General features: G+C 31.1%; 1 protein-coding gene across 4 annotated transcripts in view; it reads left to right on the top strand.

Annotated features, from left to right (window-relative positions):
* LOC111618979 (FAD synthase-like) overlaps nucleotides 1–20,861 on the top strand; it is a 50,116-nt gene extending 29,255 nt beyond the window's left edge. For 3 of the 4 annotated variants that reach the window (XM_023360607.1, XM_023360606.1, XM_023360605.1), the window contains 3 exons: nucleotides 6,692–6,955; nucleotides 13,565–13,729; nucleotides 18,270–18,402. In XM_023360607.1, coding sequence (XP_023216375.1) covers nucleotides 6,692–6,955; nucleotides 13,565–13,700 — 400 coding nt within the window. In that variant the 3' untranslated portion in view covers nucleotides 13,701–13,729; nucleotides 18,270–18,402. Of the gene's footprint in view, nucleotides 1–6,691; nucleotides 6,956–13,564; nucleotides 13,730–18,269 lie in introns of those variants that run through there. The other variant, XM_023360604.1, reaches the window with a different exon arrangement.
* The last annotated feature ends 7,065 nt before the right edge of the window (nucleotides 20,862–27,926 follow it).

Here is a 27,926-nt window from a genome sequence, read left to right as displayed (position 1 = left end):
TATTCGAAATATTTAACAAAGGGTTCGCTAACAGAAAATTTTTCCTTAACATTTTTTTTTCGCTCAAATGGTGCATTAGCAACATTAGCGCAAAAACTGACCTTAAGAACCATATAAATAAAAAAGATGCGTTCGCAAAATTAAGTCAGTTAAAATTTAACATTGTTTATGGCAGAACTATATTTTTTTGATAAATATTAAAAAAATGTGTTCAAAATGGTTTATTTTGTACATACAGTAGTTTAATATTTTTCATTCAAAATATTTTATAAACATAAAAATTGGCTTTTCTCAAGAAAAAACTTTTCTAAAGCATTTATTTTATCATTAGGTATTATTATAATAATAGACAGATGTCATCGTTTCTCGAAATACAATATCTTTTTTATTCCGCTGTCAATAGCCGGACACGTGTTTCGCAGCCATCTTGTATTATCTTGCGCGCGTGGGATTGTGGGATCTCGCGTATGACTGGACCTAGTTTCAAGAACTCTCTTGAGTCGATGCGATTAAACCTCGTTTCAGTCGAGATTGAAACGGTTGATGGAGGTTGCACCAAGGCGAACAGGGTATAAGGCTCTAGTTTAGTAGTGTTACAGAGTATAATATGTACATTTTAATATATTTTTTAAAAGAAACAAAACCACTGTGAAATGTTACGTGTGTTTAACAACGGGTTCGGAAAACTTTGAAAATGTTAACAACGGGTTCGGAAAACTTTGAAAATGTTAACAACGGGTTCGGCCGAACCTGTGCGAACCCGCTGAATATCACCACTGGGTATAACCCTAACACAAACCCTATTCCACCTACTGTCTACGTACTCTTGGTTCACCCTGTATATTATTAGGACATTGCAACAAACTCTGCTGCACGATAGATCTTGTAGAGATAACATTTAGCAACCCATGTTTCCTGATACATCATTTTGGAGCTTTGTAACACTCATTGGAAAATGTTGAAAGTGGGCCAGCACACTCATCTGACTATCTAACACACTTTGATTTCTTTCTTTGGGGGCATGGGGAGAGTGTCATGTACCATACATCACCCTGGTTGATATCAGGGAGAAATTGATTGTGCAAATACATGCTGATTTTAACCAAACTTGACTGAGACCTCACATCTTTGATTGTGTCCAACAATCACTGATATGACAGTGTTATGAATGTATTGAGGTTTAGGGTGGACATTTTGAACATCTTTTGTGAACTGTATGTAAGTGTATATGTAGCAATAAATGCATATTTCACATCATTATTTCCCATTTTAATTTATTACTTCTCACTTTCAGTTTGTTTGTGTGATGATATTCCTCTCTGTAACATCTACCATGCCACAGAATTTGTTGTAGGGGTCTTGAATTACCTATATACAGGGTGATACAGATTACCTATACACCCCTTTTAAAATGAAAGAAAGTAAGTTTCATGAAAACTCCTAAAAATTTTGATAAATAAATTGGATACACTATTGAATGGTGATATTTTTAACTTCTCATACTGACTAAAAATGGCTATCCAGCCAAAAGTTAAATTTTTTAAATGGAACATGGTATTTTTAATTTAGATTTGGATTAAACTCTAAAAAAAGACAATTTGGTCTTAAACATTTTTTATGAAAACACTTCCATTGACTATAAATGATCTTGAAAGTTGATACACAGAGAAAAATGATACTGTGAAAAATAAGAAAATATCTTGTTACAAAATATTTTTATTAATTTACCATTGATGTAAATGGAACATAATAAAACTGTTGGCACAATAATCATATGTAACAGGTAAAAATCACTGAACTAACAAAAATTATTACTATGGCTACATATTATTTTTGTTTGTGTAAACTTTTTTGGTATAACTTATTTGATGCTGATTTTAACTGTTGTTCAAACTGAGCACTGTCCCCACCAATGCCAAGCATCTATTTTGCTTCAAAAAAATTTCTTGCTTAGAACTTAATAGGACATGGTTATGTAGCTCACTGACAACTTTGATAGGTGTGTAACTTAAAATGTAAACACAAGCATAATTTTTACATTTGTTGACACTGAATATTCAGCCAACTGAAAAATATTGCAATGAAATAGTTTAATGAAATGAGCTTATATTGTTTCTCCAAGATGAGTTCTTCACACTTTCAAAATCAGTTATGATCAATTGAGTCATTTTCAGAAGAAATATTTGAGACAAAATTTTTATTTTTTAAAGTATAATCTGTGTAATTTTATGTGCATTATCACTTGACAGAAATATCCAGTCTAGAACAGCTTAGGCTAAGTTGATTGAACCAGAGCACTGGACATGTTGAACATGTCCAATACCTTATCATATGGTTACTATAAAGAATCCTAGTTACCAGTGGTGTGCTGTGACATTTGATGATAGGAAGCTGTTTGGTAAGAACCCGACTTCCAGGGGCAATCAGTTAATTGTGCATCAGTGACGGTCTAGGGTCCATTTGTATTCGTTTGTTTGATAAGCCAGTAAAAACCGTAGACTTCTCTAAATTTATTTTTAATATCACAGTTACATTCTGAGTCGCTAGCCACGATATAAAGGCTACAATTAAAAATAAAATAATAACTTGGTGAAATAAAATGTGTTGTGGATGTACAGTACATACCTGGTACAAAATATTCTTCAATTGTATGAATATACTTTTAAAGAAAATTATAATTAAATATAGCTTTGTAAAGAAACGTACATAAAAATAAAATCTGCTTTACTTTTTAAATCTTAAAACAACACTTATATATCTCCCTACCAGTGGTTAATGGATGGAATCAGAGTAGGTTTCAGTGTGTGCATGCACATGGACTGCCAAATCCTGAGGGTGCCGATACCAGTCAATGTCAAATGCCTCTTTTGTCGCATCATTAGTACAGCTTAAAGGATGCGGCAAGTTGTAAATTTTAAACATTTCTTACCATAGCTGTAAAAATCTAAACATGTTAAACTTAATAGATTGTCCGTGGTTTTGTTTTTTAACTAATTCGTTTTAGGACCAGGTGTCTTCGGAAATTTCTAAAATTTACTTTTCAGTCACTCTCATTGAACTGGAAAAATTTCTGTCTTTATTACATCTAATATTATGAAGAAATCAGTCCCCACTGTTCTCAGCTAGAGATTGGTTCAGTTAAGCTTTTGTTTAAGTAAAATTCCAGCTCTTTCAGCAGGGTTTTGTTTATATCCCCATTTCCCTAATCGCTTAATTATTTAACTACTTCTTAAATAGAAATAAATAGAACCAGTTACTTTGTACTTGATTATTTGTAGTCTTGGGAAAGAAGTGGAAAGACAAATTTTTATGACAAATGGATACATAAATTATAAATTTAAGAAAAATAAATTCTAGAGCTTTTTTTACCCCGTGTGTCTCGTTCATTAAATTTAGTTGTAAATGATACTGCCAAAGTTAATTTTTTAACATTTACAAGAATTGTACACGTTTTTTTCTGCATCCTCTTATAGATGGGACATACTAAATTGTAATATCACTAGTTTAACATTGAAATCTGTAAGTAATACAAAATGGGAGAGCGGAATAAAAGCAGAATAAATATATCAAATATTTTAACTCCTGTCAACTATACAGAACTATCATAAAAACATACCAGTAAACTCCTATTGGTTGGGTTAAGTTATAAATCTACTCGCGATTCACTTAATGGGGTGAGGGTAGCTAAATATCTAGCAGGCAGGCGGTTAACAGCCTAGAACCGGTCCTGGATAGAATCATTGGAAGCATTATACAATATTTTGGTGTGTAGCTTCCACCAGCTAAACCATGAGGTTGGTGTTCTGTAAAGCACGTGTGTGAATGCATATAATCTGGCTGCTTGGAAGCTGTCCCATATTTGACAATACAATGCTTCCATTCTGCCTTGATATTCGAGTATACAATAGCAATCTTATCATTGTTTTAAACATGTAGTATAGAAATTTGTAATAAGATACATAATGTGGTTATAATAATATATTAATTTTAAATAATTCAAAGTACTGTAAGTTAAAATATGAAATTGTGCAATATGTATTTATATTTTAGAAAATACAAGGGAAGCGGCACTTCCACCCCTTCAAAGGATGGCATACCACTACTAGTTACCTTTTCAACTATTTTCTGTATTGACTGTCATATGCAATTCTGTAATTTGAACCTAAATTTAAAAAATACCATACTCCATTTAAAAAATTTTACTTTTGGCCTGGATAGTCCATATTTCCAATCAGTACCAAAAGTTGAAAATTGAGTATACTCTATCATTTGATAGAGTATACTCAAATGTTGATAAGTAAATTGAGTATACTCTATCATTTGATAGAGTATACTCAATTTACTTATCAACATTTTCAGAATTTTTGATGAAACTTGTCTTCATTTTAAAAAAGATATACAGATCATTCATGTCATCTTGTATTTATACATCATGTTTTAATGCTTATAAGCTGTGATGACATATATCCATAGGAAATTGCTACAACAAAAATTAAACCTTCACAAAACCTGACTTACTGTATGCATTACATTTACAAGAGCAGTCATTACTTCAAAGGCATGAGTTTGTGTTTGCATTTAAAATTAGCATATGATCTGCATCTATAGATTATCTGTCCTTAAAAGACAATTGAAGACATTAGTATAGGAAAACATTAATATATAAATAATCAAATGATATGGTTGGATTAATTATTGAACTAGAACTTAATAAATTATACAAATAGTTCATTAGCCAAGTTTGGGCTTGATTTTCTATATAATTAAAGGAATATATAATTTAGGAAAAGCATGAAATTTTTGAATACATACCACTTTTATATGTATTTAGGCCAGTCAATTAAAAATGAATCACAAGTTCGTTTTTGAAAACAATACAAAAATTTGGCAACTGTTTTTATTATTAAAATAGTTGGCAATATTGAGAAGAAAGTTGAATGATGTAAAATTCACAGTAATTCTATATAAGTTTGTCATATAAAAGTTTATTAGTAGTGACTTTAGAAAATTTGAATGAATTGAAATGAACTATTATTTTTTATGAAGGCGAAAACAATAATGAATAATTTATTATTATTAAAAACATTGAATTTTCAAATAAACTATTTGCAGAAGACTCACAGGTTGGTGCTTTTGAATTCCATTTACCAGACAAACATTTTAATGTCTTTGATCCAGAAAGTCTATATCCTTTTTCACATTTATATGTTATGCTTTTGTCTCTCTCTTCTGTATAGCTTCCATGTTCTATTTTTGGAATATTTTGGCATTCCATTGAAATATCTATCAAAAATTTATTTTAAAATTAATTCAAAATTATTCTTATGTTTGACAACTTAACACAAAACTAAATAAAACTTAACTTATTTTAGAAAAATCAAAAGTAAGACACACTAAAAAAAACCAAAAATAAAAATTTTACATGCAATTCAATTAATCTAGTTATTGATTGAAAGTTGTTCATTTATTTCTCTATCTAGTTTAATTTTTTTTTTTGACAATCCTGTTTAATCCTTAAAAATTTGACAAAAATAATTTAATAACGATAAATTTTTAATATTTATAAAACTTGAATTTTATAAATATTAAAAATTTATCTTTACATTATAGAATAAATTCATTAATTCAAACTCAGACTGCTAGAGGGCAGAAGTGATAAAAACATCAGCCTGATAATTTGGGGAGAAGAGATCTTTTCTGAGGAGTAAATTTAAGAATTTTTCATAGGCAATCTCTGTCCTGAATATGTCAGACCATATTTCTCAATGTGGCTCTAATCAAACTCTAATGGGTATGATTAAAATGCTTTAGTGCCTACAGAGTGGTGTGTTAAAAGAAAAAAATATTGAAATGCCAACAGAATCCAAAAAATTTCAAATTATCCATTGTTCAAATTATCAGAAATAGCTAATAAAAAAAATTCAGTAAACATTAAACTTTTACAAATAGAGAAAAGAAAATATTTTATTTATTTATTCATAAAATTAAATAAAAATATAAATGCAAAGAAAAATTCATCTATTTTAGTTCTGGGACAACATTCAAAATTCCACAATTCTCTCCATTCAGATTAAAAATGAAAAAACAAAATGTGGCTAAATAAAAGTTTATTATAAACAATTAAGAAGTTTACATACAAACTACACTTGAAACATTGAATAGTTTTGATACTAATTACAGCATGATTCCAATTTACAAGTCCTCAATATATGAGAATTTAATACAACAAGCTGATTTGGAAGAGGAATAAAATAAATCCCTCTTCTAAATATTTTAATCATGAATGTATTGAGATTAAAATTCCTGTGCACTCCGATTAGTTGGAATGTAAGTTCCAGTCTCCATTTTCTTTGTTGCATTCACACTGCATATTTGTTAATTAGAAAGAGTATTACTTATGTTGTCTTAACCAACTCTCATTGTCTTACTATTAAATAAACTTATATTCACTTATTTCATATTGATGAAATAGCTAATCAATATTTTCAATTACAGTAGAGTGCCAATTATCTGAATNTCATTTTAATGGTTTTGAGGTATCACTTTGGTCTTAATTTTTTTTATAGAGGTTTAATGTTTTTTATTTAATTATACTTGATTTACAAAAATAATTTTCAATATTAAGAATTTGTTATTAAGCACATTATATTTGATAAGTATCATATTTAATTAATCTTTTCTTTTGAAACAGATATCAGTTGAATTTATTAACATATAAAACACCTATTAAAAATTCTTTATGGAAATTGTTGGAAGAGAATCCAGAAATAAAAGTGATTTTGATGGGAACTAGATATTCTGATCCTCATTCTGATAATATTAAACCATTTCAAAAAACTGATCCTGGTTGGCCACAATTTATGCGAGTAAATCCACTTTTGTCTTGGGATTATGAAGATATTTGGAGTTTCTTACGATTGTTAGATGTACCATATTGTTCATTATATGATAATGGGTAAGTTAAATTCTTAAATATAATTTAATTACTTTTGAAGCACGTTTTTGCATATATATATTGTGTAAGTGCACGTGGTTGAGATGAGGATCTATACTATATCATCTACACTGTTTGTTTACATGTGTTTTATTACACTTTTTTAATATGTAGTTATTTCTAATATGTATTCAATAAAATCTGTTCATTATGATTCTGTAAATCTTTTGGCTGTCCATGTATTGTACACTTGAATCTGTCTATCTTGAATCTCATGGGAACAAGAAAAAAATTTGAGACAGACAGTTATTGAGATATGAAGGTTTCTATACAGTAAACAGTAATAGGTTTGATTGGAGGAATGATATTTTATTAATACAATAGCAAGTACAGTACATACCTGTATTAGGTATAAATGAAACATTTTTGACACCTTAACAAAAGTAGTTTGTCAATAGTTTTTGATGCCTGACTTTCTTCAACCAATAAGATGCAAGCCAAACTTGTAGCCAATCAGAGGAAAACAGCATTTATTGCAACTATGTATTGTATTGCAAGAGATGTTTCTCAACTACAATTTATGTTATCAAAATGTAGTCATTGAGCCTTGAATTTATAATTGATACTTTAGTCCATAATTTGAGATAGAGGTTTTCGGAGAAAATTATTTGAGATCAACATGGAAAATATATTGAATTTAAGCTGAAAATGCAGGGGAAAAAATAAATTTTGAGATACAGAGGTTTTTGAGATAGACGGGTTCAGATGTATTAGAACAGCGGTTTCCAACCTTTTTTCATTAGTGTACCCCCCATGGCATTTCCAACTTCCCAACAAGCAACGCATGCGCAAATCTTGCATTGCCTGTTTGTAGAGAGTGTAGCCATTTTAAATTTTATTTTGACTTGGTTCTCAATTCCCTGAGAACCTACAAGTCTGGTTTTTTTTATGCACACATGATTTGGGCACCTAATATTTTGTGCCAAATTGCAACTTTTGACATGTACTCCTTTATACCTCTAAGTTGGTAACATAGAAGGCAGTATGAATTTATAAAGAAGACATAGTCTTGTCAATAAAAAATTAATAAAAATACTGAATAAATAATGAAAAAAATTACAGTTTGTAGAGAAAATCTGGAGAAACTAGCTAAGTCCTTTTCCTTGCTGATAATGAAAAATAATTTTTATAAACAAAAGAATATTTTTTTCAAACAACACATGGAAATATTGTTGAGAGATGATAATGATAATAATGGTAACAGACCCCACCATCAAAAGTTCGTAGCATAATCACTAATCACACATAATGGTATCCCCACTACCATTGACTAGGGTTTCTCATTTCCCGGGAAATTTGCCTCCAGCGGGATTACGGGGCAAATAATTTCTTTTCCCGGGATCCCGGGATGAGATAGTAAAATAGAATTTTATATGAATAAAAAAGATCATACAGGAATATCATAAATTCGAATAATTTAATTTATTTTCTAGTAAGTAACTAAAAGTGTAGGGCCAATTTCATCCATACGGACAGGTTAGGTTCAATTAATTTATGTTCTCCTACATTATGAGATGAAAGTAAAATAAAGCGTTTCATTGGGAGTTTTAATGATTACGAAAAAAATACTAATTTATTTCTAAAGATGAAATAAAAAATAAAGTGTGATGAGTGATATTTACTTTCAGCAAGTCTCCGCTGTTCAATGATGCGCAAACACAATACATAGATATTACATGAACTAACAAGTAGAGACTTGTAAAGCATAGGTAATAATATGCAGCAAGAAACCTCAAAATTTCTCTTTTAGGTGAGTCTTCAAGATGCAACTTTTCGTATAATAAATAATAGAAAGAAAACCTGACATGGTAAATTATTATTGAAATGCGAGATTTCCCGGAATTTTTCTCGTAGGGAATAAACGGCGAGAATCCCGGGAAAGCGGGATTCCAGGAAAGAAACCCTACCATTGACCCACTGTGCAACATTTATTGATCTTTTGTTTGATGAGTTTATTGATCTGTTGCATTGTACAATCAGCAGCATAAGTTTTTATTTCTAGTTTTGCATTTTGAAATGTATAATAAAGTTGTGATTGTTGCAAGAAATATTTTTTACCTAATAATTTTTTAATTAATACAGGTATTATGTATCACAAATTAATAGTATGTTCTTTTTTCTGCCGTAATAACTAACTTTTTTCTATACCTCTAAACAACCTATCGCGTACCTCGGGTTGGGAATTGCTGTATTAGAAAATAAACCAATGGAAGGTTTCACCAAATTTGCCACATAACATATACCATAGTGTAGAGAATCCGGTCACCATGTGTCCTGGATTGTTGTAAGATTAAAGATAGACCATTATAAATCTTCCTTAAAATAGTACTCTCTTATGTGGACTGCTGCTCTAAAAGTTCTAACAATATGGTGTTCATGAAATGGAATGCTCTGCTATTCACTGCTCTCTTAATAGAAGTCCTGCTAATGTAAAACATGCGGCAGAAAATTCAGAATATTGGAAATTGCTCTCTTAAACAAACTGCTCCCTTAAACACTGTTCCTTTATAATGCTTTTTTGAACAAACTACTCTCATATCCTAAGCTCTGTTAAGTTGACTCAACTGTATGTACATTTAAGTATGAATGTATAAATACACAGTGGAAATTCAAGTATCCAAAATGGTTTTCAAACAAAAACCAGAACATGTAGCATTGTTCATACTATGCTACATGTTCTGGACCACAGAAACCAAAGCTCTCAATGTAACTGGAAATCACTATATCATCTGTCAATTGTGGCAGTGCAAAATAGGTCAAATACATAATGCTATGTTAGATTTTGAGTAAATTAATTTACTTAAAATCTAATATATATCTCAAAACTCTCTAATTTACCTATAAATATAGTAATTTAATTGCAGTATTTATAGTTTATAAAACTTAAATGCATGCTTTAAATGCTTGATGTATCCAAAACACAAAAACAAATGAATTTCTGGATTATTTAAAATTTTGTGTACTGAAAGATCCTGATCCCATCAAGTTTGAATAATCAAGATTTCATTATATATGTATATGTATTATATATATATATATGTGTGTGTGTGTGTGTAATTTGTTTTATTCTATAAATTTTGTATCAAACATTATTGATACAGTCTATGATGACTTCATGCTTAAAATAACTTCGTTGTTTTAGAAGCCAAGATTTATTTACAGTGTAAATTTACATAATTTTCTTGATATTAAATTTGAATCATATTATTAAGTTAAAACGAAAATATAATTGTTTATCTTACATCCTAATGTGAAATCTGTGTGAATAAAATTGAAAATGCTGAAATCCAAAAGCATTTGTACTGTGCTCTGTGTGCATTTGAACATAATCCTCTGGTAAATGTTTCACACACTTAAAAAATCTAGAATTTTTCCAATTACTAGAAGTCTTTGTTTCTAGCCTTGCATATCAACAGCAGAGAGTATGTATTATATTCCTTTAGTGATTTAAAACTTTTAGCTCTTTAGTGCTTAAACATATAAGTATGATCGAGTTTGCACAAAAATAAAATTTCATATGTATTTTAGATATTCTTCAGTGAATATTCAGTAATAATTTTTGGCCATTCTTTCTATCTACAATTCAACTGATGCAGAATCAGAACTTTCTCCTTACCATGAGTGAATCAGTACACAATATTCTTTCATTTTCTCTACTTCCATTGGTTATAATAAAATCTTTTTCCTATATTTTTAGCTAATTTTTCGTCTTTATTATCATGAAAGAATAAGACTTAGATGAAAACTGTGGCATTAGTGATCTATTAACATGTGCAATTTTTCATGAACCTTACTAAAACAATGCTTCAAAACTAATTCAACTTCACCAACTTTTCTGGTTTGATTTTTTTAACAAATGTTTTTGTTTTTTGTTTTGTTTTCTTTTTTGCTAATATTTCAATAGTCACTTAGTTTTTTAAAATTTGCACAAAACTTGCTATGAAATTTTTAATAGTGAAGCAACATTGTATTGACATTTATTTTTGGCAAATTTTCATAGCATTTTAAAATTCAAGTTTGTCTTTGAGGGACAATTCTTTGTGTTTCTTATTTGTGTCTTCCATTATGCTAAGAGGTGTAGAACAATAATAAAGATCAGCCATCGACAACAGCAAATAGCTAGTCTATACATGAAGTAACAAGTTCTAGAAATGAAAATTTAAACTGCAGTACAGTAGACTCCCCTATAACGCGGTAGATACGTTCCTCGTTATACGAATTTCGCATTGTAGGAATCCTTAAATACATGAGCCAATTGCAGCCCGACACGTGTGAAGTTTACGGACTATGGCTGTTTGAAAGGTTTTCTTCCATAAAATTAATCGATTCTAGACTAATTCGACTTAACATTTCCAAAATACATATAATTTTTTGGGAATAATCTGTATAAACTATGCTATAAACAAAAAATTGTAGGATTACTTACTGAGTGTGCACCGTTCGACGTTGCCATTGCTCAAGCTTGTGTTCATCGCGGAGCAGTGCACCAAACGGCGCCCGCGATTTCTGATGTTATTTTTCTGCAAAAAATTCGTTGAAGTTTGGAGACATCATTAATAAAAATAATTTCTATGGCCGTTGAATAAGAAATGTTTCTTTCACAAGAAATGTATAAAATTACAGTGCTGTAGTTAGCTTATGGTACCTAATTTACATACTGTACAGATGATAGTAAACTCAACTTACTTGCCTAAACTCTCCGTAGCGTGGCGCTGGATGGCGAAAGTATATATATAATTATAATAAAGCTATAATAAATTAAATTAATATATAATTATATATACAGTACCTAATTTATATATAATTATATGTACAGTACCTAATTTATATATAATACTGTACAGATGATAGTAAACTCAATTTATCCACCTAAATTCTCCATAGCGTTGCGCTGTATGGAGGAAAGTAGTTCGGCTGCTCGTCCACGATGACGAGTTGGTGATGACATTTTACCGCGTTTAATGCATCCCTTTTAGCGTCTTTATACTAATACTGTCGCAATTTTTTTGCCGCATTATAGGAATCTACGTTATAGGAACCCGTGTTATAGGGGGGTCTACTGTACTGTACAAAATGTTGAGTGCAAGATTAAAATGAAATTTAACATATTAATTAAGAGTAAATATCTTACATGATAGGATGATGCAATTCAAATTGATTCTGTCCTTTGTGCTGAGATTTTTTTTTTTTTTTTAGCAATGTCTATAATTGTTATCATCTGTTTTCTCAGTTGGCTGTTATTAACCATCTAAAATAATTCAAATTTATCATTAGTAACATAATGATAATAATAAGCAACTTTCTGATTACAATAAGCAAAAATTTTGTAATGTTTATTAATTTATGATAATATTTATGTTGATTCTGATAATATTAGATGATCGGTAACAATATAATCACTTAATGTAATCATGGATCTTGTTGACCTATTATTACATTAAGTGGTACAGTACCTACTGTACTTTTACTTTTTTTATTTAAAGCTTCTTCAGATTATATTCTAAATAAAAGATCAAACATAAAACAAGAAATTGAACATACTGAAATTTAAATTTGCTAAAATTACATAATAATAATAATAATAATTTCTTTCAACAGAATATTTTTTCATAGTCATAATTCAAAATTTATTGGAAATTTGTTTGATTAATTTATGTGAAATTATGTGTTATTACAAAATATTCTGAGAGAAAATATTACCTAATTTCAATTTAAATATATTTGATTTTTGTATGTTTAATCTTTTATAAAAAAAATATAGTGTTTGATCATTTCATCTTCATGCTTAAAATAACTTCGTTGTTTTAGAAGAAAAATATTTTTTAATTTGTAAGAAAAGTTTCTAAGCAGATATAGTATTTCACACACACTCACACACAGTTAGTATCAAACACCAAACACTTCAACAGTTTTATTTATTAAAAATCCTATATATTTTTAATAACTCTGTTTATTAACTTTATAGACTGTATATATAGTAGTAGTACAAGCATTTTAAAATTTTCTAATATTTTAAAATAAATCTTGTTAGTTCTTTAAAATGATGTAAGATTTTATATCAGTAGTTTATATCAGGGATGGCCTGTCTCACATAAAATATGAATAAATATATCAATTTCCCAGCTTAAAGAAGTATGAAGAAAAAATTCAAATGTTATTTTCTACAACTTATGTAAATGAATAGTTTTTCCACAATGAATTTAGTAAAAATTAAAACAAGAAACTGGCTAACAGACACATTGAAACTAATTTAAAACTAACAGTGACTAATATTTAACCAAATATTTTTGATATATTATGTTTACATCAGTTCCAGAAGCTAAATTAAGTATACCTATGCTAATTTATAATTATATATATATAATTGTGATTTACCACCATTTCCCCCCCTCTTTTCTCTTGTATGCAGCCCATGTCAGTTCAAAAGTTTTGAAATGTGGTCCTTACAAAAAAAAAAAGGTTGCCGTCCCTGGTTTATACCATGATATATAATAAAACACAAAAAGTATGTTTAAGTATTTAGGAATACATTACATGTACAGTACATATGATTTTATTACATTATTTCAGATATTCTTCATTAGGAAATCGACAAAATACTCATCCAAATCCATTGTTGGAAGAGATTTTGCCAGACGGAACATCAATATATAAACCTGCTTATTTGTTACATGATCCAAAAGAAGAAAGAAAAGGGCGTTTTTGATTAATTTAAAATTATAAATAATAATGCAGGTAATATAATATTTATGTAACATTTTTAAAATATGAAATTAATAAGAAAGCCAGTAATAGACTAGAGGTAAAATATTTATAATTAAATCTGTACTGGAAATAATAAATATTAACCAAATTTTATCTTACTGTTTTAAAACTTTTTAATTAAATTAAAACAATTTTAATTAATTTCATCTTAAATTATAAAATTATATTAAGTTGAAATATAAATATTGACAGTTTACTTTTACTGTGATTTTTTTTAAAAAATATGTTGTTGGTATTTTGAGTAAATGTTATAAATTTTAGTTTATTATTATTATTTTTGCTAATTGTTTAATTAATATAATAAAATAATCAAATATTTATTGTAAATTTGATAAACATTATCAACAGATTTTAAGTTTTATTAATTTTATACAATGTGAGTAATCTAGTAGGTAGGTTCTTGTTAATATCAACTCTGTGGGATTGCCTGTAAGGATTAATCCTAACTGATAGTTGGCTTTAATGAGTATTATGCAATTTTGATCTCAAAGAAAGTTATATTGCATAACAATGGTAACATTAAACCTTACATTTTATTGTACAACTGCTATTTCTGTTTTCAATTAATTTTTGTGAATCCTGTACATTTCAGCATATTGAGAATATGAAAAAAGTATCAGAATCTTCAATTATCGTTTGCTTGATATTCAAAGGAATACGTATTATTTTAGATTTTAAAAATAAAAATCTTTATACTAGTGTACAATATAAGAACACAGTACAGTCGACCCCCCCCATAACACGGTAGATACATTCCATTCTTTATGAAATTGATGTTCTAAGAGTTCTTAAATACATGAGCCAATCATAGCCCAGCACATATGCAGTTTATGGACTATGACTGTTTGAAAGGTTTTCTTCCATAAAATTAATGGATTCTAGACTAATTTGACTCAACATTTCCAAAATACGTATAATTTTTTGGGAATAATCCATATAAACTATGCTATAAACAAAAAAATGTAGGATTACTTATCGAGTGTGCCCTGTTTGACGACGCTGTTGCTTAAGCTTGTTTTCGTCGTGGAGCTTGTCATCAAATGATGCTCGCATGCTTCTTGATAAATTATTTTTTTTGTGAAAAATTCGCTGAACTTTGGAGACATTATTNTTACATGTTAATCACATCAGCAACCTTTCCTTTATTCCAGTATTACTTTAAAAACCTTAAATATTTTTGAACAGCTTGACTGTCCTGCTTCAGGTTGTTATATGTATAACTGACCTAAAGCTGTGAAGCAGACAGTCAAGCTGTTCAAAAACATTCTGCAAAAAATTCACTGAACTTTGGAGACATTATTAATATAAATATAATTTTTATGGACATTAAATAATAAATGGTTTTTAGTAGGTCCTCTGCTTGTTTAAACTCAACAGTTTATACAATATCTGCTATTGGTCTAGATTCAACCAATCCTGTCGCAACACGAGTCAACGATGATGTTTTACCGAATTATACGAGTTGTTTTAGCATGTTTGTATGAATACTGTTGCAATTTTTTCGCCATCATATAGGAATCCGAACTATATGAACCCGTGTTATAGCGGGCTTAACTGTATTTTCAAGTATGTTGGAAAATAACTTATTAACTTTTTTGAAAAATAACTTATTAACTTTTTTGAAAAATTCAGAATTTTGAATACAGAAATCAGTTAATTTTTTTTACATTTTATTGAAACTTTATTAAAGGAATTAATGTTACTTCTATGTTGATGTTGATACTGTATTAATTAATATTGTTTAGTACACTGTATATACAGTTCAAACCAGAAAAATGTTGACAGTAACTATTAACTGAAGTTATATTCTTGTAAGTGGAGTTCCATGTACAATAAAGTAAAGGACTTCAATAGGATAGTGATTTTCAACCAGTGTGTTGAGAGAGGATTGTAGGGGTGCCAGAAACATTTTTGAAGGCATTAAATAAATTATTTTCGAAAGAAGCCTAAAGAACAATTAGTGTACATGACAAAATTAAAACCTCTAAAAAACTCATATAATCAATTTAAATCGTTACAATAAATAAATGTATACATAATGTAGTAAAAATATATATATATATATATATATATATATATATTCATAAGCAATATTACAGTATATAAACTACTTATGCATAACACCAGGTTATTTCATTTAAAATGAAATTTTCTTTAAATCAAAAATGTATCTATAATTATAATTGTCCATATTTAGTTCAAATGATTTTCACTTAGAAATAATGGGACATTGGCCAGGTTTCTAAAATTGTGCCACTTTTAAATGCAAATCAAGATTTAATGTTAATTGCTTTTCTTATGTAAATGAAAATTATTAATTACTATTGTTGTAACCTGCTGCTATTTTAAGGAACAGCAATACTATTTTATTTAATTCAAACTTTGTCAATTGACTTTTGGCTTAATATTTGTTGATTTATTTTTTTGGTTTTTGTCTGTAGACACTTGAAAAAGGCCTAATGGCCACAGTGGCAAGTAATATGGTGATAGAATGTTTACAAACACAACTTTAAATCACATGATTTTTCTGCTGAAATTTAATTATAGGTTCAAGTGTCTTGAGATAAAAAAGGTTGAAATTGGCAGACAAGAAAAACTGACAATAGTAGTCAATAATTGATATAAGGAGAATCCACTGTATTTTGCATTTTGTGAAAGATCAAATAGATCTTATCTTACAGATTATTTCATATTATTTACTAAATTGTTATTAAAAAACAAATCAATTATGATATAAGGTATTTTACTTTTGATTTTATTTAAATATTTAAAAAAAATAAATTTGGAAAATTTAACATATCTATAATGTGTATATATTTTCTAATTGAAATAAAATTTGATTTTATGAAAGGATAATGCCATAAAATAATATTAAGTAAAAGTTAATTGAAAACATATAGTGCATATTATGAAATTATAATACATTAAAGATTTTTGACATAATTTCATAATGTTAAATTATTTGAATATTTATAGTTTAGGTAGTAATTAGTTTTTTTTGTATTGTGTGTCACAAATTTTAGGAATGTCTTAAAATACCTAAAATCACAATAATGTTTTGTATAGGTTAGCTAAACATAAAAATATGTTAAAAATTTCATGAATAACAAAAAGTTTTATTTCTAGTTTAACTAAAAGTATTGTCTCCTTTTTACATGATTCCAATACTTACCCTTGTTGTGTTATGTATGCATAACAAGGGTAAGTATTGGAATCATGTCAAATTTGACCCTCTAAGTTTTTTGCAAATTTCCACGTTTTGAGACCTGAATTCAAAAAAGTCAAGAAAAACAGCAAAAAATTCCATTGGTATGTGTATGTGTGTGTTGGCATCTATTTTGTTTAATATCTCAGGATGAGGTACATTTTAAGAAACAAAATTTTGGATGATGGCTTGTATATGAGGGACACTGATGATATTAAATTTTGGTGGTGAAAAGTTAAGAGGGTCCAGTGTGAGGGGAGATAGAGGGGTAGGACTTAATGAAGATTTTATTTCTTATTAATGTTTACATTATTTTTATAAAACTCACCCCTAACCTCAAAATTATGCTTTTTGTCATTTTATATTTTTAATTACTATATTTTGTTATAAAAACTTTTTATAACAGATGGTGTCACACAATTTTATTTTTGATTAATAATAATAATAGTTTTTTAAAATAAAATCTCATAGCAGCCGGGAAAGTTAGTCAACTCTTGTTGCTAGATTTTTTTATTTCAAACAAAAAATATTTTATATTTTTAAAAATTTTAATACTACTAGAAATTCTAAATCTATTAGTATGTTACATGTTAATCACATCAGCAACCTTTCCTTTATTCCAGTATTACTTTAAAAACCTTAAATATTTTTGAACAGCTTGACTGTCCTGCTTCAGGTTGTTATATGTATAACTGACCTAAAGCTGTGAAGCAGACAGTCAAGCTGTTCAAAAACATTCATAATGTTTAAAGTAATACTGGAATTAAGCAGAGGTTATTAATGTGATTAATATTTACATTATTTCTGTTTGAATTTCTTTCTCTTTAATATATTACTAATTATTATTACTTTTATATCTTTTCATAAGAATGTTTAAAAAAATAATGATAAACTGAAGAGAGGTAAAAAATGTCAATTAAAACCAATTGTACTAAAAATAAATAAATAAATAAAAGCATGTCTAGTCTAGTTGAAGAGCCTATTAGTGACATAATTTTAAAAAAGTAATTCATCAAATTAATAAATAAAATTTATTAAAGTCACTGAAGACTGACATATAATTATTTTTGTGTTATCATTTGAGTATTTCTCTTCATTAAGCATATGTTAAAAGATATGTTTGAAATTACTCCAATTTATACTTCTGCAAATTATATCCTTCATAACACCCACAAAAATAAATAATTTATATTTTAAAAACTCGAATGATTATTTGATTTATTAGACAGTTTAAAATATGTCACTTTATACATAAAATATCTGTTAAGAATTTTTTATATATTTAACTAAATTTTATTTTTATAGAAAATGATACAACAACAAAGGAATGAAGCAGAGATGGAGAAAACTATTACACTTCAAGATTATATCCAAATCTGCAGTCAGCTGAGTAAAAATATTAAAAGATCATTTGGACCTAGAGGCCAAATAGTGTTTATTTTGACTTGTACTGGACAAGTTGAATTTACCACTAATGGTTTAAAAATTATAAACAGTTTACATATATATGGTCCTATTGCACAAATCATACAACGAAGCTTAGAAAAATATCATAATATAACTGGTGATGGAAGCAAAATATTTTTATTGTTATTAAATGAAATGTTTGTTAATATTTTAGAAATGAAAGAAAGTTTTGGAGATTCATATAGAATGAAATTAATCAATGGATTTAATTCTTTACTCCATATCATATTGCCAAAATGTTTTCAATTATTAAAATTCAAATTTTATCCTTTTGTTCCAAAAGATATTTATAAAGTTTGTTTTTATTTGTTAAAAACATTTTTTAATGGAAAATTTGGTACTATAGTTTCAGATTATTTAGCAGATTTAACATATAAATTTATAATTAAGTATTGTAAAAATTTGAATTGTTTATCTGTTAAATATTTAATTGATCATTTTGATACTGTATGTACAACAGCAGTATCATTATCTGTTAATGATTCTCAGGTTAAGCCTGGGATTGTTTTATCTCAAGGCTTTTTAGTTGATTGTGAATATGAAACTACCGATGATTTCTTATTGAAATTTATTGTATATATTAATGATTCCAATAATTCTTTAAAAGAAAGTTCATTATTTATTTCAAAAAAACAAACTGTTAATAATTTATTTCAAGCAACTTATAATAATGATCTTGCTATAATGGAAATGCTAAGTCAACATAATATTTCTGTGATCATATGTGCTGGTGTATTCCCTGATTTATTAAAAGAAAAATGCAAACAATATAAAATATATGTCATTGCCATGGTACCTTTAGAAGAAATAAATTATTTATTAACCTTGAGTCAAATTGAACCAGTTCATAATATTTCAAATCCAATAAATGAGAGAAATTGTAGCAATTTAAGTTTTGTTAAAAGTATTCAAGTAGGAAATAAAAACTGTGCATATCTTGGTTTACAATGTAACCAAAGCATTGTTGAACCTTATCATTTATTGTTGTGTGGACCAACTGAAAGTATTTGTAAACAGTATTCAAAAGAATGTTTAAATTGTTTAAAATTAATTTATTGTTGGAGAAGCAATAGTGATAAAAAAGAAAACTGCAATATTTATGATAACAGTAGACAAAATAAATTAGAAAAAATCTTTGCTGAAGATATTAAGAGGATAACACACAAGTTAAGAATAGATGGTTGTGAAAAATTATCTGAAGAAAATTCAGAAAATATTCTTGCTACAATTGTACCAGGTGGTGGTTGTTGGGAAATGTATTTTCATTATATATTAGAAAATTTAAATCTATATATGTATCCATTGGAAGTGTCAACAGTATGTAAAATTCTTTCAAAATCACTTCTTGTTGTTCCTCAAATTCTTTATGAAAATAATCAAACTAAAAAAATACATTTTATTAAAGTGATAACATCAATAATTGAACAACTTAATCTGAATAATGTGTGTTATTTTAACAAATGGGGCGAGATACAATGTATAAAAGAAGCAACTATATTTGAACTTATTGTAGGGAAAGAGTTACTTATTTTTTCTGTGATTGAACTTATTATACAATTGTTACGGGTTGACTGTGTTGCAAATATATAGTAATGCCTTTATATTCAGAAAATTTTAAAATTATATTCTGTAAATTATATATTATTTTATGACAATAAATTTAGACATATGAAACTATATTTAGTTTTTTATTAATATTAGAATTCAAGATTTGTCATTAAAAAACTTCTCTAAAATATTTTTTTTAAATTGCCAGTAATCATTATAGCAGTATACTATCTCAGCTTGCATCAGATTTTACATCACTATGTTATTGTTCCAAGTGTTTTTGTAATCCAGGAACAAAGAGCAATAAAAATAGATGCAAGTCTTTTATTTAAAAAGACCAGTTTGTGTTCAAACTAAATATTCAATAGTTGAATTCTAATAGTTCTTTAGTTTCACATCTGAATGGATGAGGTGGTTAAGATGTCAGCCTACTGCTCTGGAATCCAGGACCAAATCCATGTGAGCTGCTGCAAGAATTTTTATGGATAATAAGGTCCAGATATGTTGGGCTTTGTCCCTCACTACCCGACCAAACCCAGGATGAATATGGAGAATGAGTATGAGAAAGTTCCTCATAGAACAGAGCAAAACATTAAATCTTTTGTGTTTCATATCACTCATCACATGCAAATAAAACTTTTTATATCCTCTTATAATCTGAAAAATTCAATATTTTTAAAGACATGAAGGATCAGCAGCTTATCCTAAGAACAATTCCATTGAGATTTCAAATTAAAAGTAATATTTTGTTTTGTATCTTTGCAAGGTATTTTTTTGAAAAACTTTATGAAAGTTGATATTTTAGGATGTAAAAAATAAAAAATATTTGAATTTGATTCTATTGTTTCTGATTTGTGATTAGAATTCTTTTTCATCCTTTGTCTTTGAAGACGTTCATCACCACCTCCTGAACTCGTACAAATAGAAACCTATCCTAATAGGAGGAGACTTCAATGCCTAGTCTGCGACCTAGCATAGTCCAAAAGATGACCCTAAGGGTAATGTAGTTAATGAAACCATGGCCCAACACAACCTTACTCACTTGAACACCAGCACCCTTCCGATCTACTCACGTGCCGGAGGGAAGTTAGATCGACCTAATGTTAGAAAACAGTCACATCAACCCTAGGGTTGACCACTGTTACACTACCAACATAGATTCTGCCAGTGATCATAGGTATATCTTCACCCAACTGAACACTACTAGTAATATACTCACTGCCAAAAGTTAAGCATGGAGCAATAAACTGCAAAAAAATCGACAAATACAGCTGTGATTGACATGAAATGCAGCAGGGCAGTAGCAAATATGTTTACCAGTATGCATGAAACAACGCAAAGAATTACATAGAAAAATGAAAACAATATTGAATTTTCATAAAGTATAAGATGAAATAATATTGGAATTATTAACAAAACGATGTTTAAATCCAAAACAAACAAACAAAACTGACATTAATAGGGTAAATGGTCACTCCTTATCCTTACACAAAGTTTACAGCATGTAACCATGCTTTTCATGAGGTGATCAACCACTCCAGAGTCAAATAAGTGCCATTCCTCCTGTAGAGCAGTTTTCAACTCTGTGAGAGTGGCAGGGGAGGAAACGTGCAGACACAGCATGGCTGAGGGCATCCCAAAGATTCTCAATGGGATTGAGGTCTGGCGAATACGCCGGCCAATCCATACGTGTGATTCCCTCACTCTCTAGGTAGTTGTTGATGAGGGCAGCTCTATGGGGTCGTGTGTTATCATCCATTGAAACAAAAGCAGGACCAACTGTTGCAGCATACAATTTCACAATGGGTTCAAGGACTTCATCCCGATACCGGACAGCCATCACAGAACCCCCTCGATAGATGTGCAGGTCAGTGCAACATCACAACGAAATGCCTGCCCACACCATAATGCTTCCATCTCGGAATGCATGATGCTCGATGTTGTTCTGGGGTCGATTGCGTGTGCCTTTTTCTCTCCATACTCTTACACATTTGTCATCTGGCCCCAGGGAAAAATTGTGACTCATCCATGAACACAGTGTTGCCCCAATCAGACACAGTCCAATTCACATGTTACTGACACCACTTTAATCATGTGACTCTGGATTGGACAGATAGTGGATCACAAACTCGTGGTACTCAGGCATACAGTCTGTTCATGTGTAGCCTTTGGCACACAGTAATAGCAGATATCATTTTACCAATGGCTGCTGCAACCATCGATGTCACATGTATAGAGGTTGCTCTTCGATTCCGCTTGGCTACAACAGCAATTTAGCGATCTTCTGCAGGGGTCATAATTCTTGGGCAACTGGCCACAGGTCTTCGGACAACTGTTTGGCTTGTTTGGAATTGTTTCCATAACCGTGAAATGATGGAATGATGAACGCCAAAGAAAAGAGCAACATCTGTGATTGATTGTCCTGCTTGAAGGTGTCCCACACACCGCCAGCTCTCACTGTCTGTCATTCGTCTTCTGGAAGTCATAGAAACATGTCAGTCATGCAAACTAATTATACGACAGTTCTCCACACTTTTTCTCAGCACTTACATGCAACGCCTCTCACACTTCAGAAAGCTGGCTTCTTATACGACTGACTGTTTTGCATATTTCGTGACACGTAACCATGATTGATAGTAATGTAACATATTTGCATACTTCCACCTATCTCTGCAGTGAATTGCAGCTTCTCAAATGCAGATTGCTTTCTGGGCATGAACATTTTCTGTTCCGTGCTTAACTTTTGGCAGTGAGGGTACTAATAATCATAGTTTTCACTATACTCACACTAACTGGCAATTATTCCACAACACCTTCAATAACATAATTGTACTAGAAGCCCAGCATTATTTTGACTTATTTCAAAAATGAAAAACATGACTATAACTTACAAACTAAGTTTCAGTCATTCTGTCTATTTATATCCTTTTCATTCCAGTCCAGGAACCACAAAATAGCCAGCAACTTGAAGAAAAAATCTTCTAAAAATAACAGACAAATACAATCAAAAAACCTCTCCACAATTAAAAATGATCTTGACATCGACCCTTTCTTGTCGAACCCAAATGTTATTGAAAACCTTCAATAACATTTGGGCTCGTACCCCACACCACAGTCACTATACTCAGGACACTTTATAAATCTTGTCACCAGGCTTACAAATACAACCACTAACTCTTACGTTATTGCCTCTGAGGCAGTGCTGTAACTAGGGTGGTGCCCAGGCACAGGGCGCAAACAGAAGCTCGCACCAGGCGCATAAAAGGCTAGTTACAGCACTGCTCTGAGGTCAAACATTGTAAACACAAAAAGGTTCCTTGGTGGACCACTGAGCTAGAAAACAAGAAAAAAGTTGTTAGGAGATTAAGGAAGCAATTTAGGAATGAACGGGACCCAGACATTAAAGTCACACTTACAGACCAGTACATGTACGAACACAATGCTTACAAAACCTTATAAATAAAACAAGGACTAATACTTGGAAGGATTTCTGTACTAACACTTGTGTGAGCGGCCAGACTTTACAGGAAAATTTTTTGAAAAAGAAAAGATCACTACGGATATGATTATATCATTTCCCACGGACTTGGTTCCCTTTTTGGAGATGACACATCAAATGTGTCACTAGGAATTAAATGCAAAAATCGCCATTGGATGTGAAGGACGATTTTACCATAAAAAGACAAGAGTTGTGAGGGGGAGGACCCCAAATAAAGGAGAAGATCCAATGACGAGACAGGGAGTTCATTTGACAGGAGAGTCCATCCATCCTCGAAGGTTGGTCGTGTGTGTGCACTTGGATACACTTCGCCACCAATGCTCCTCCAATAGCAAGCAATTAGAAGCTTAACCACTGATAGCCAATGACCCCAAGTACCTACCAAGAATGTGTCTCCACCGGAAAAAAAAAACCCAAATCAAGAGAGTGATCTTCAGGTAAATACCACGCGCGAACATTTGTAAACTCTCTCTCACTTAAAGCATATGTGTAACTAGTTTATATAATCAATAAACGGATATTGTTTTCTATAATTGAATTGTAAAGTGCACTTCTTTAGCCCAATTGGTCTCCATCCCGAGTCCAATCGCCCACAGACACGACTGCTCATGCTTAAAGGCGAATGTAACGGTCTCTGTATCTACCCAGAAGACACAGTGGTGTCAGTCCTGACAAATTAGTCATTGCAGTCTTCACTGAGGTGATGTCAACAATGTTCCCTCTAAGCTGTGCGGCTGCACACTGCTCAAATTGTTGCCGCACACAAGAATTTGTGCACCGCACAGGTGAGCTTCCACACTGATTTGAATTGTTGTTTAATTATTTCTCACTCTGTCTGCAACATGATTATTGTTACGTATATTTTGATTAAATACATTAAATCATTGACAAAAGGTAATATTTCGTATGGAAGTATGTTTTAAAATGAATTTTAATCTCTACCTTAATATTAATTATTTTAATTTTTATAGCAAAAAGTAAGATTTTATATATATGCTCAGAATCTGCTCAGTGAAAAGTTTTTTTGCTCAGAGAAGTATGTTCCGCTCAGCTACAAAAAAAATTGGAGGGAACATCGGATGTCAACCCTTCAGTCCTGTGGTGCCGAAGCAAAGGGGGCGCTTCACGCATTGTCACACTTGTGGTTGCAACCCCTGGTCTGAACCATACTACTTAGCTTATAAGGAAAAACGTCAGCTCCAAACCCCCTCCACTATCCAGCTACACCAAAAACATGGAAGAAGCTATCATGCACATCCTCACCAGCCTTCATCCAGCTCACAAGCGGTCATCCAGAATTCTACATTCACTCCACTTAATACAGACAATGACCACAACTTCGCCTACATCAAGGTTTCGAATGCCATCTGTTTGCTCACTGATAACAAAGCCCCAGGTCTTGACGGCATAACTACTAGGATGATAAAACATGCATTTGAGGCCAATTCTACAGTGTTTGTAATTCTCTTCAATATATTCTTGAAGACTGGCCTTTTTCCTACTCAATAGAAAAAGGCTAGTGTCAAATTGATTCACAAACCCACCATTGCTAACACTTCCAAAAGATACAGGGTGATCTGCATTCTCCCAACTCTGGGAAAAGTGTTAGATGTTCTAATGATTAATAGGATCACATGGCATGTACACAAGCATAGAGCCCTGCATCAGAATTAGTTCGGCTGCTCTAAAAACACAAAGGTACTGTAGATGCCATCCACCAGACTAAACATAATAATCAGCATACCATAATTATCACTATTGACTTTAGAGGCACCTTTGATCACACCTGGTGGCCTTTTATCATGCACATATTACATGCTCATCAATGCCCTCAAAATCTTTACAAACTTCTTCAGTCCTATCTTAGCAACAGTAGTGCAAACGTTTATACAACACAAAATAACATAGTCATACCCATCACTTGAGGCTGTCCTCAGGGATCCAGGCCTGGTCCTGGTCTCTGGAACATAGCCTATAACTCTATCTGACACCCTGTCTCCTGGTTGTCACATACAGGGCTATGCAGACAACACAATTATCTTAGCTTCACACAGGAACAGTGAACACTTACAGGACATGTGCAGCTACATTCTCAATAACATTCACCAGTGGAGTATTAAGCATAGGCAACCATTAACACAGACAAATGCGAAAGCATGATAGTTGGTAGGAACGTGCCACTCATTAGGAAGCTTACCCTTCCTGATGATTGATGCTCACAGAAAAAAGCAAACAACGGAAATTAAATATTTAGGTGTTATTCTTAATGAGAGACTTAACTTCACGCCCCATGTCAAATATATCACGGACAAAGCTAAAAAGATGGCCACGTCCTCATTAGTATTGCTAGGAACACATGGGGCTTAGCTGCTGGGAATTAGACCCCTGTAAATAAGCTTAGCAGCTTATTTACAGGGGTCTAATTCATCCAGCACTCCTCTATGCTGTACAGGTCTGGGGCCATGTGGCCACCAAAGTCCATAACCATAAAAAACTTATCTGTTCAAAGGATTGCAGTTCTCCACATTTCTAAGGCTTATAGGACCGCACCCACTAGTGCACTTTTGGTAATGTCAGGGTTGACCCCTATAGACTTAGAAATTAAATGCATTATTTGGCAAGAAAATCTTGTCACCTTACCCTGGCAAGATTATAATGACTTGGATGTTGACAAAATGATTAGAGTTGGTAAGATTTCCCCCGGTTTGACCTTGATAGATATAAAAAAATTCAGCATCAACAAAAATACCCTCCTGACTTACAATTACCATCCCCTCCCATCAGCTTGTCCCTGATGTTTCCTTCGAAGATCCAGGTGATCATCCCATGTTTAGGATTTACACCAACTGTTCCAAGATGGGTGACGATGTGGGAGCCACTTTTGTAGTTTACTCTGACTTAGGCCATGAGCTTCACAATGCTTGCTTCCATCTAGGTACACACTGCTGAATAGCACAGGCAGAAACTTTAGCTATTTATGAGTTTAATTCATATTAGGCATAGGAAGGACAAAAGACACTACTTACACTATTGCATTTATTCTGACAGTAGGGTAGCTTTACACTGGATTGTGAAGTTTGATAGTAGCTTAAAACTTGTGCATCTCATACATCACATTCTCAGACACTTAGACAACAACATTAGAATTGATTTTCAATGGGCCCTGGGTCATGCGGGGTTCTCGGCAACAAGACCGCTGACCATCTTGCCAAACAAGCTGCAAATTCTTCGGTTACCAGTACTTTCAGTTATATTCCTTTTTCGTACATCAACAATCACGTCAAGAAGCAAATCTTCGTTCTCTGGCAAGACAGCTGGGACCATGACACCACTGGTATGCTCACCTACACTTTCATCCCCAAGGTTGACACTACTGTGATCCTTCGCCATTTTTACTCTAGTTACACCCTCACTCAGCTACTTACAGGACATGGCAACTTTAAGCAATACTTGCATAGATTTAACCTTGGGGACAATCCACAATGCAATTATGGTATTCAGGAGGACCAAACACCACTTCACTTAGTTTTTTGCTGCAATAGGTACAATCACATTAGGAATAGCTTAATGAGAACTGCTATTCTTGAAGGGTACAACTGGCCTTGCAACCTGCACCAACTCATTCACATGCGTACAATGTTCCATCAGCTATTCGCATTCGTATCCCTTAGTGGGGCTCTTCTTGAGAGCACTCACTTTGGGGGCATGAATGGCAATTAGCTTTCCCTTGCTTTGTTTTAACTGTCAGTATATAGTTGCTTTCAACTTTGTATTTTAAATCTCTTTTTTCTGTTTTCTTTTCAGTCTAAATTCAGTTAGTTTAAATTAGTCCTAGTTGTAAGTTAGATTAGGGACTCAGCTTGGTTTCCAGTTAGGTTAAATTAGATTAAGGTTTGTTAGCTTTAGTCTGTTTAGTATGTTCATCCTAGGTTATGGTAGGTTAGTTTAGTTAGTGAGTAAGTTAACGTTTAAAAAATAAATAAATAAATAAAAATAAAATAATAATAAGGGAAAAAATTTTGGGGGTTTTTGCTTATTTGTCTCTGTTGGTCCATTCATCTTGTCTAGTTTGTCACTGTGTTCATTTGTTTTCACACTGTCTGTCTAACTGTTAATAGTATTGAGATTTGCACTCACATTCAGTTTTATTAGTATTAAATAGATATAAGTCTTCCTACTAACAGCCACTAGGCACTAATTTCTACACTTAGTTATTCGTGGTGGCACTCAATGTGTTTTCTACACTGAGATTTTCTTTTAGACTCTTCGGGAGACTATTGCCTTGTAGCCTAAAAACTGCATGCCAACATCAAACATAGAAGGTACATATAGTATACATATAGCTATAGCTATATGTATACTGTTCAGAGGGATCCTACCTTTCTGTACTCTCTCTCCTTTCCCTTACCCTCTTTTCTGCCAGCTAAACACTTTGTGTACCACTGATG

Source organism: Centruroides sculpturatus, unplaced genomic scaffold (genome assembly GCF_000671375.1).
Source record: "Centruroides sculpturatus isolate CEXI.00-Female unplaced genomic scaffold, Cexi_2.0 scaffold241, whole genome shotgun sequence".
NCBI lineage: Eukaryota > Metazoa > Arthropoda > Arachnida > Scorpiones > Buthidae > Centruroides > Centruroides sculpturatus.
The sequence above is the reverse complement of the archived record's forward strand: the minus strand, read 5'-3'. Positions and strand labels throughout refer to the sequence as shown.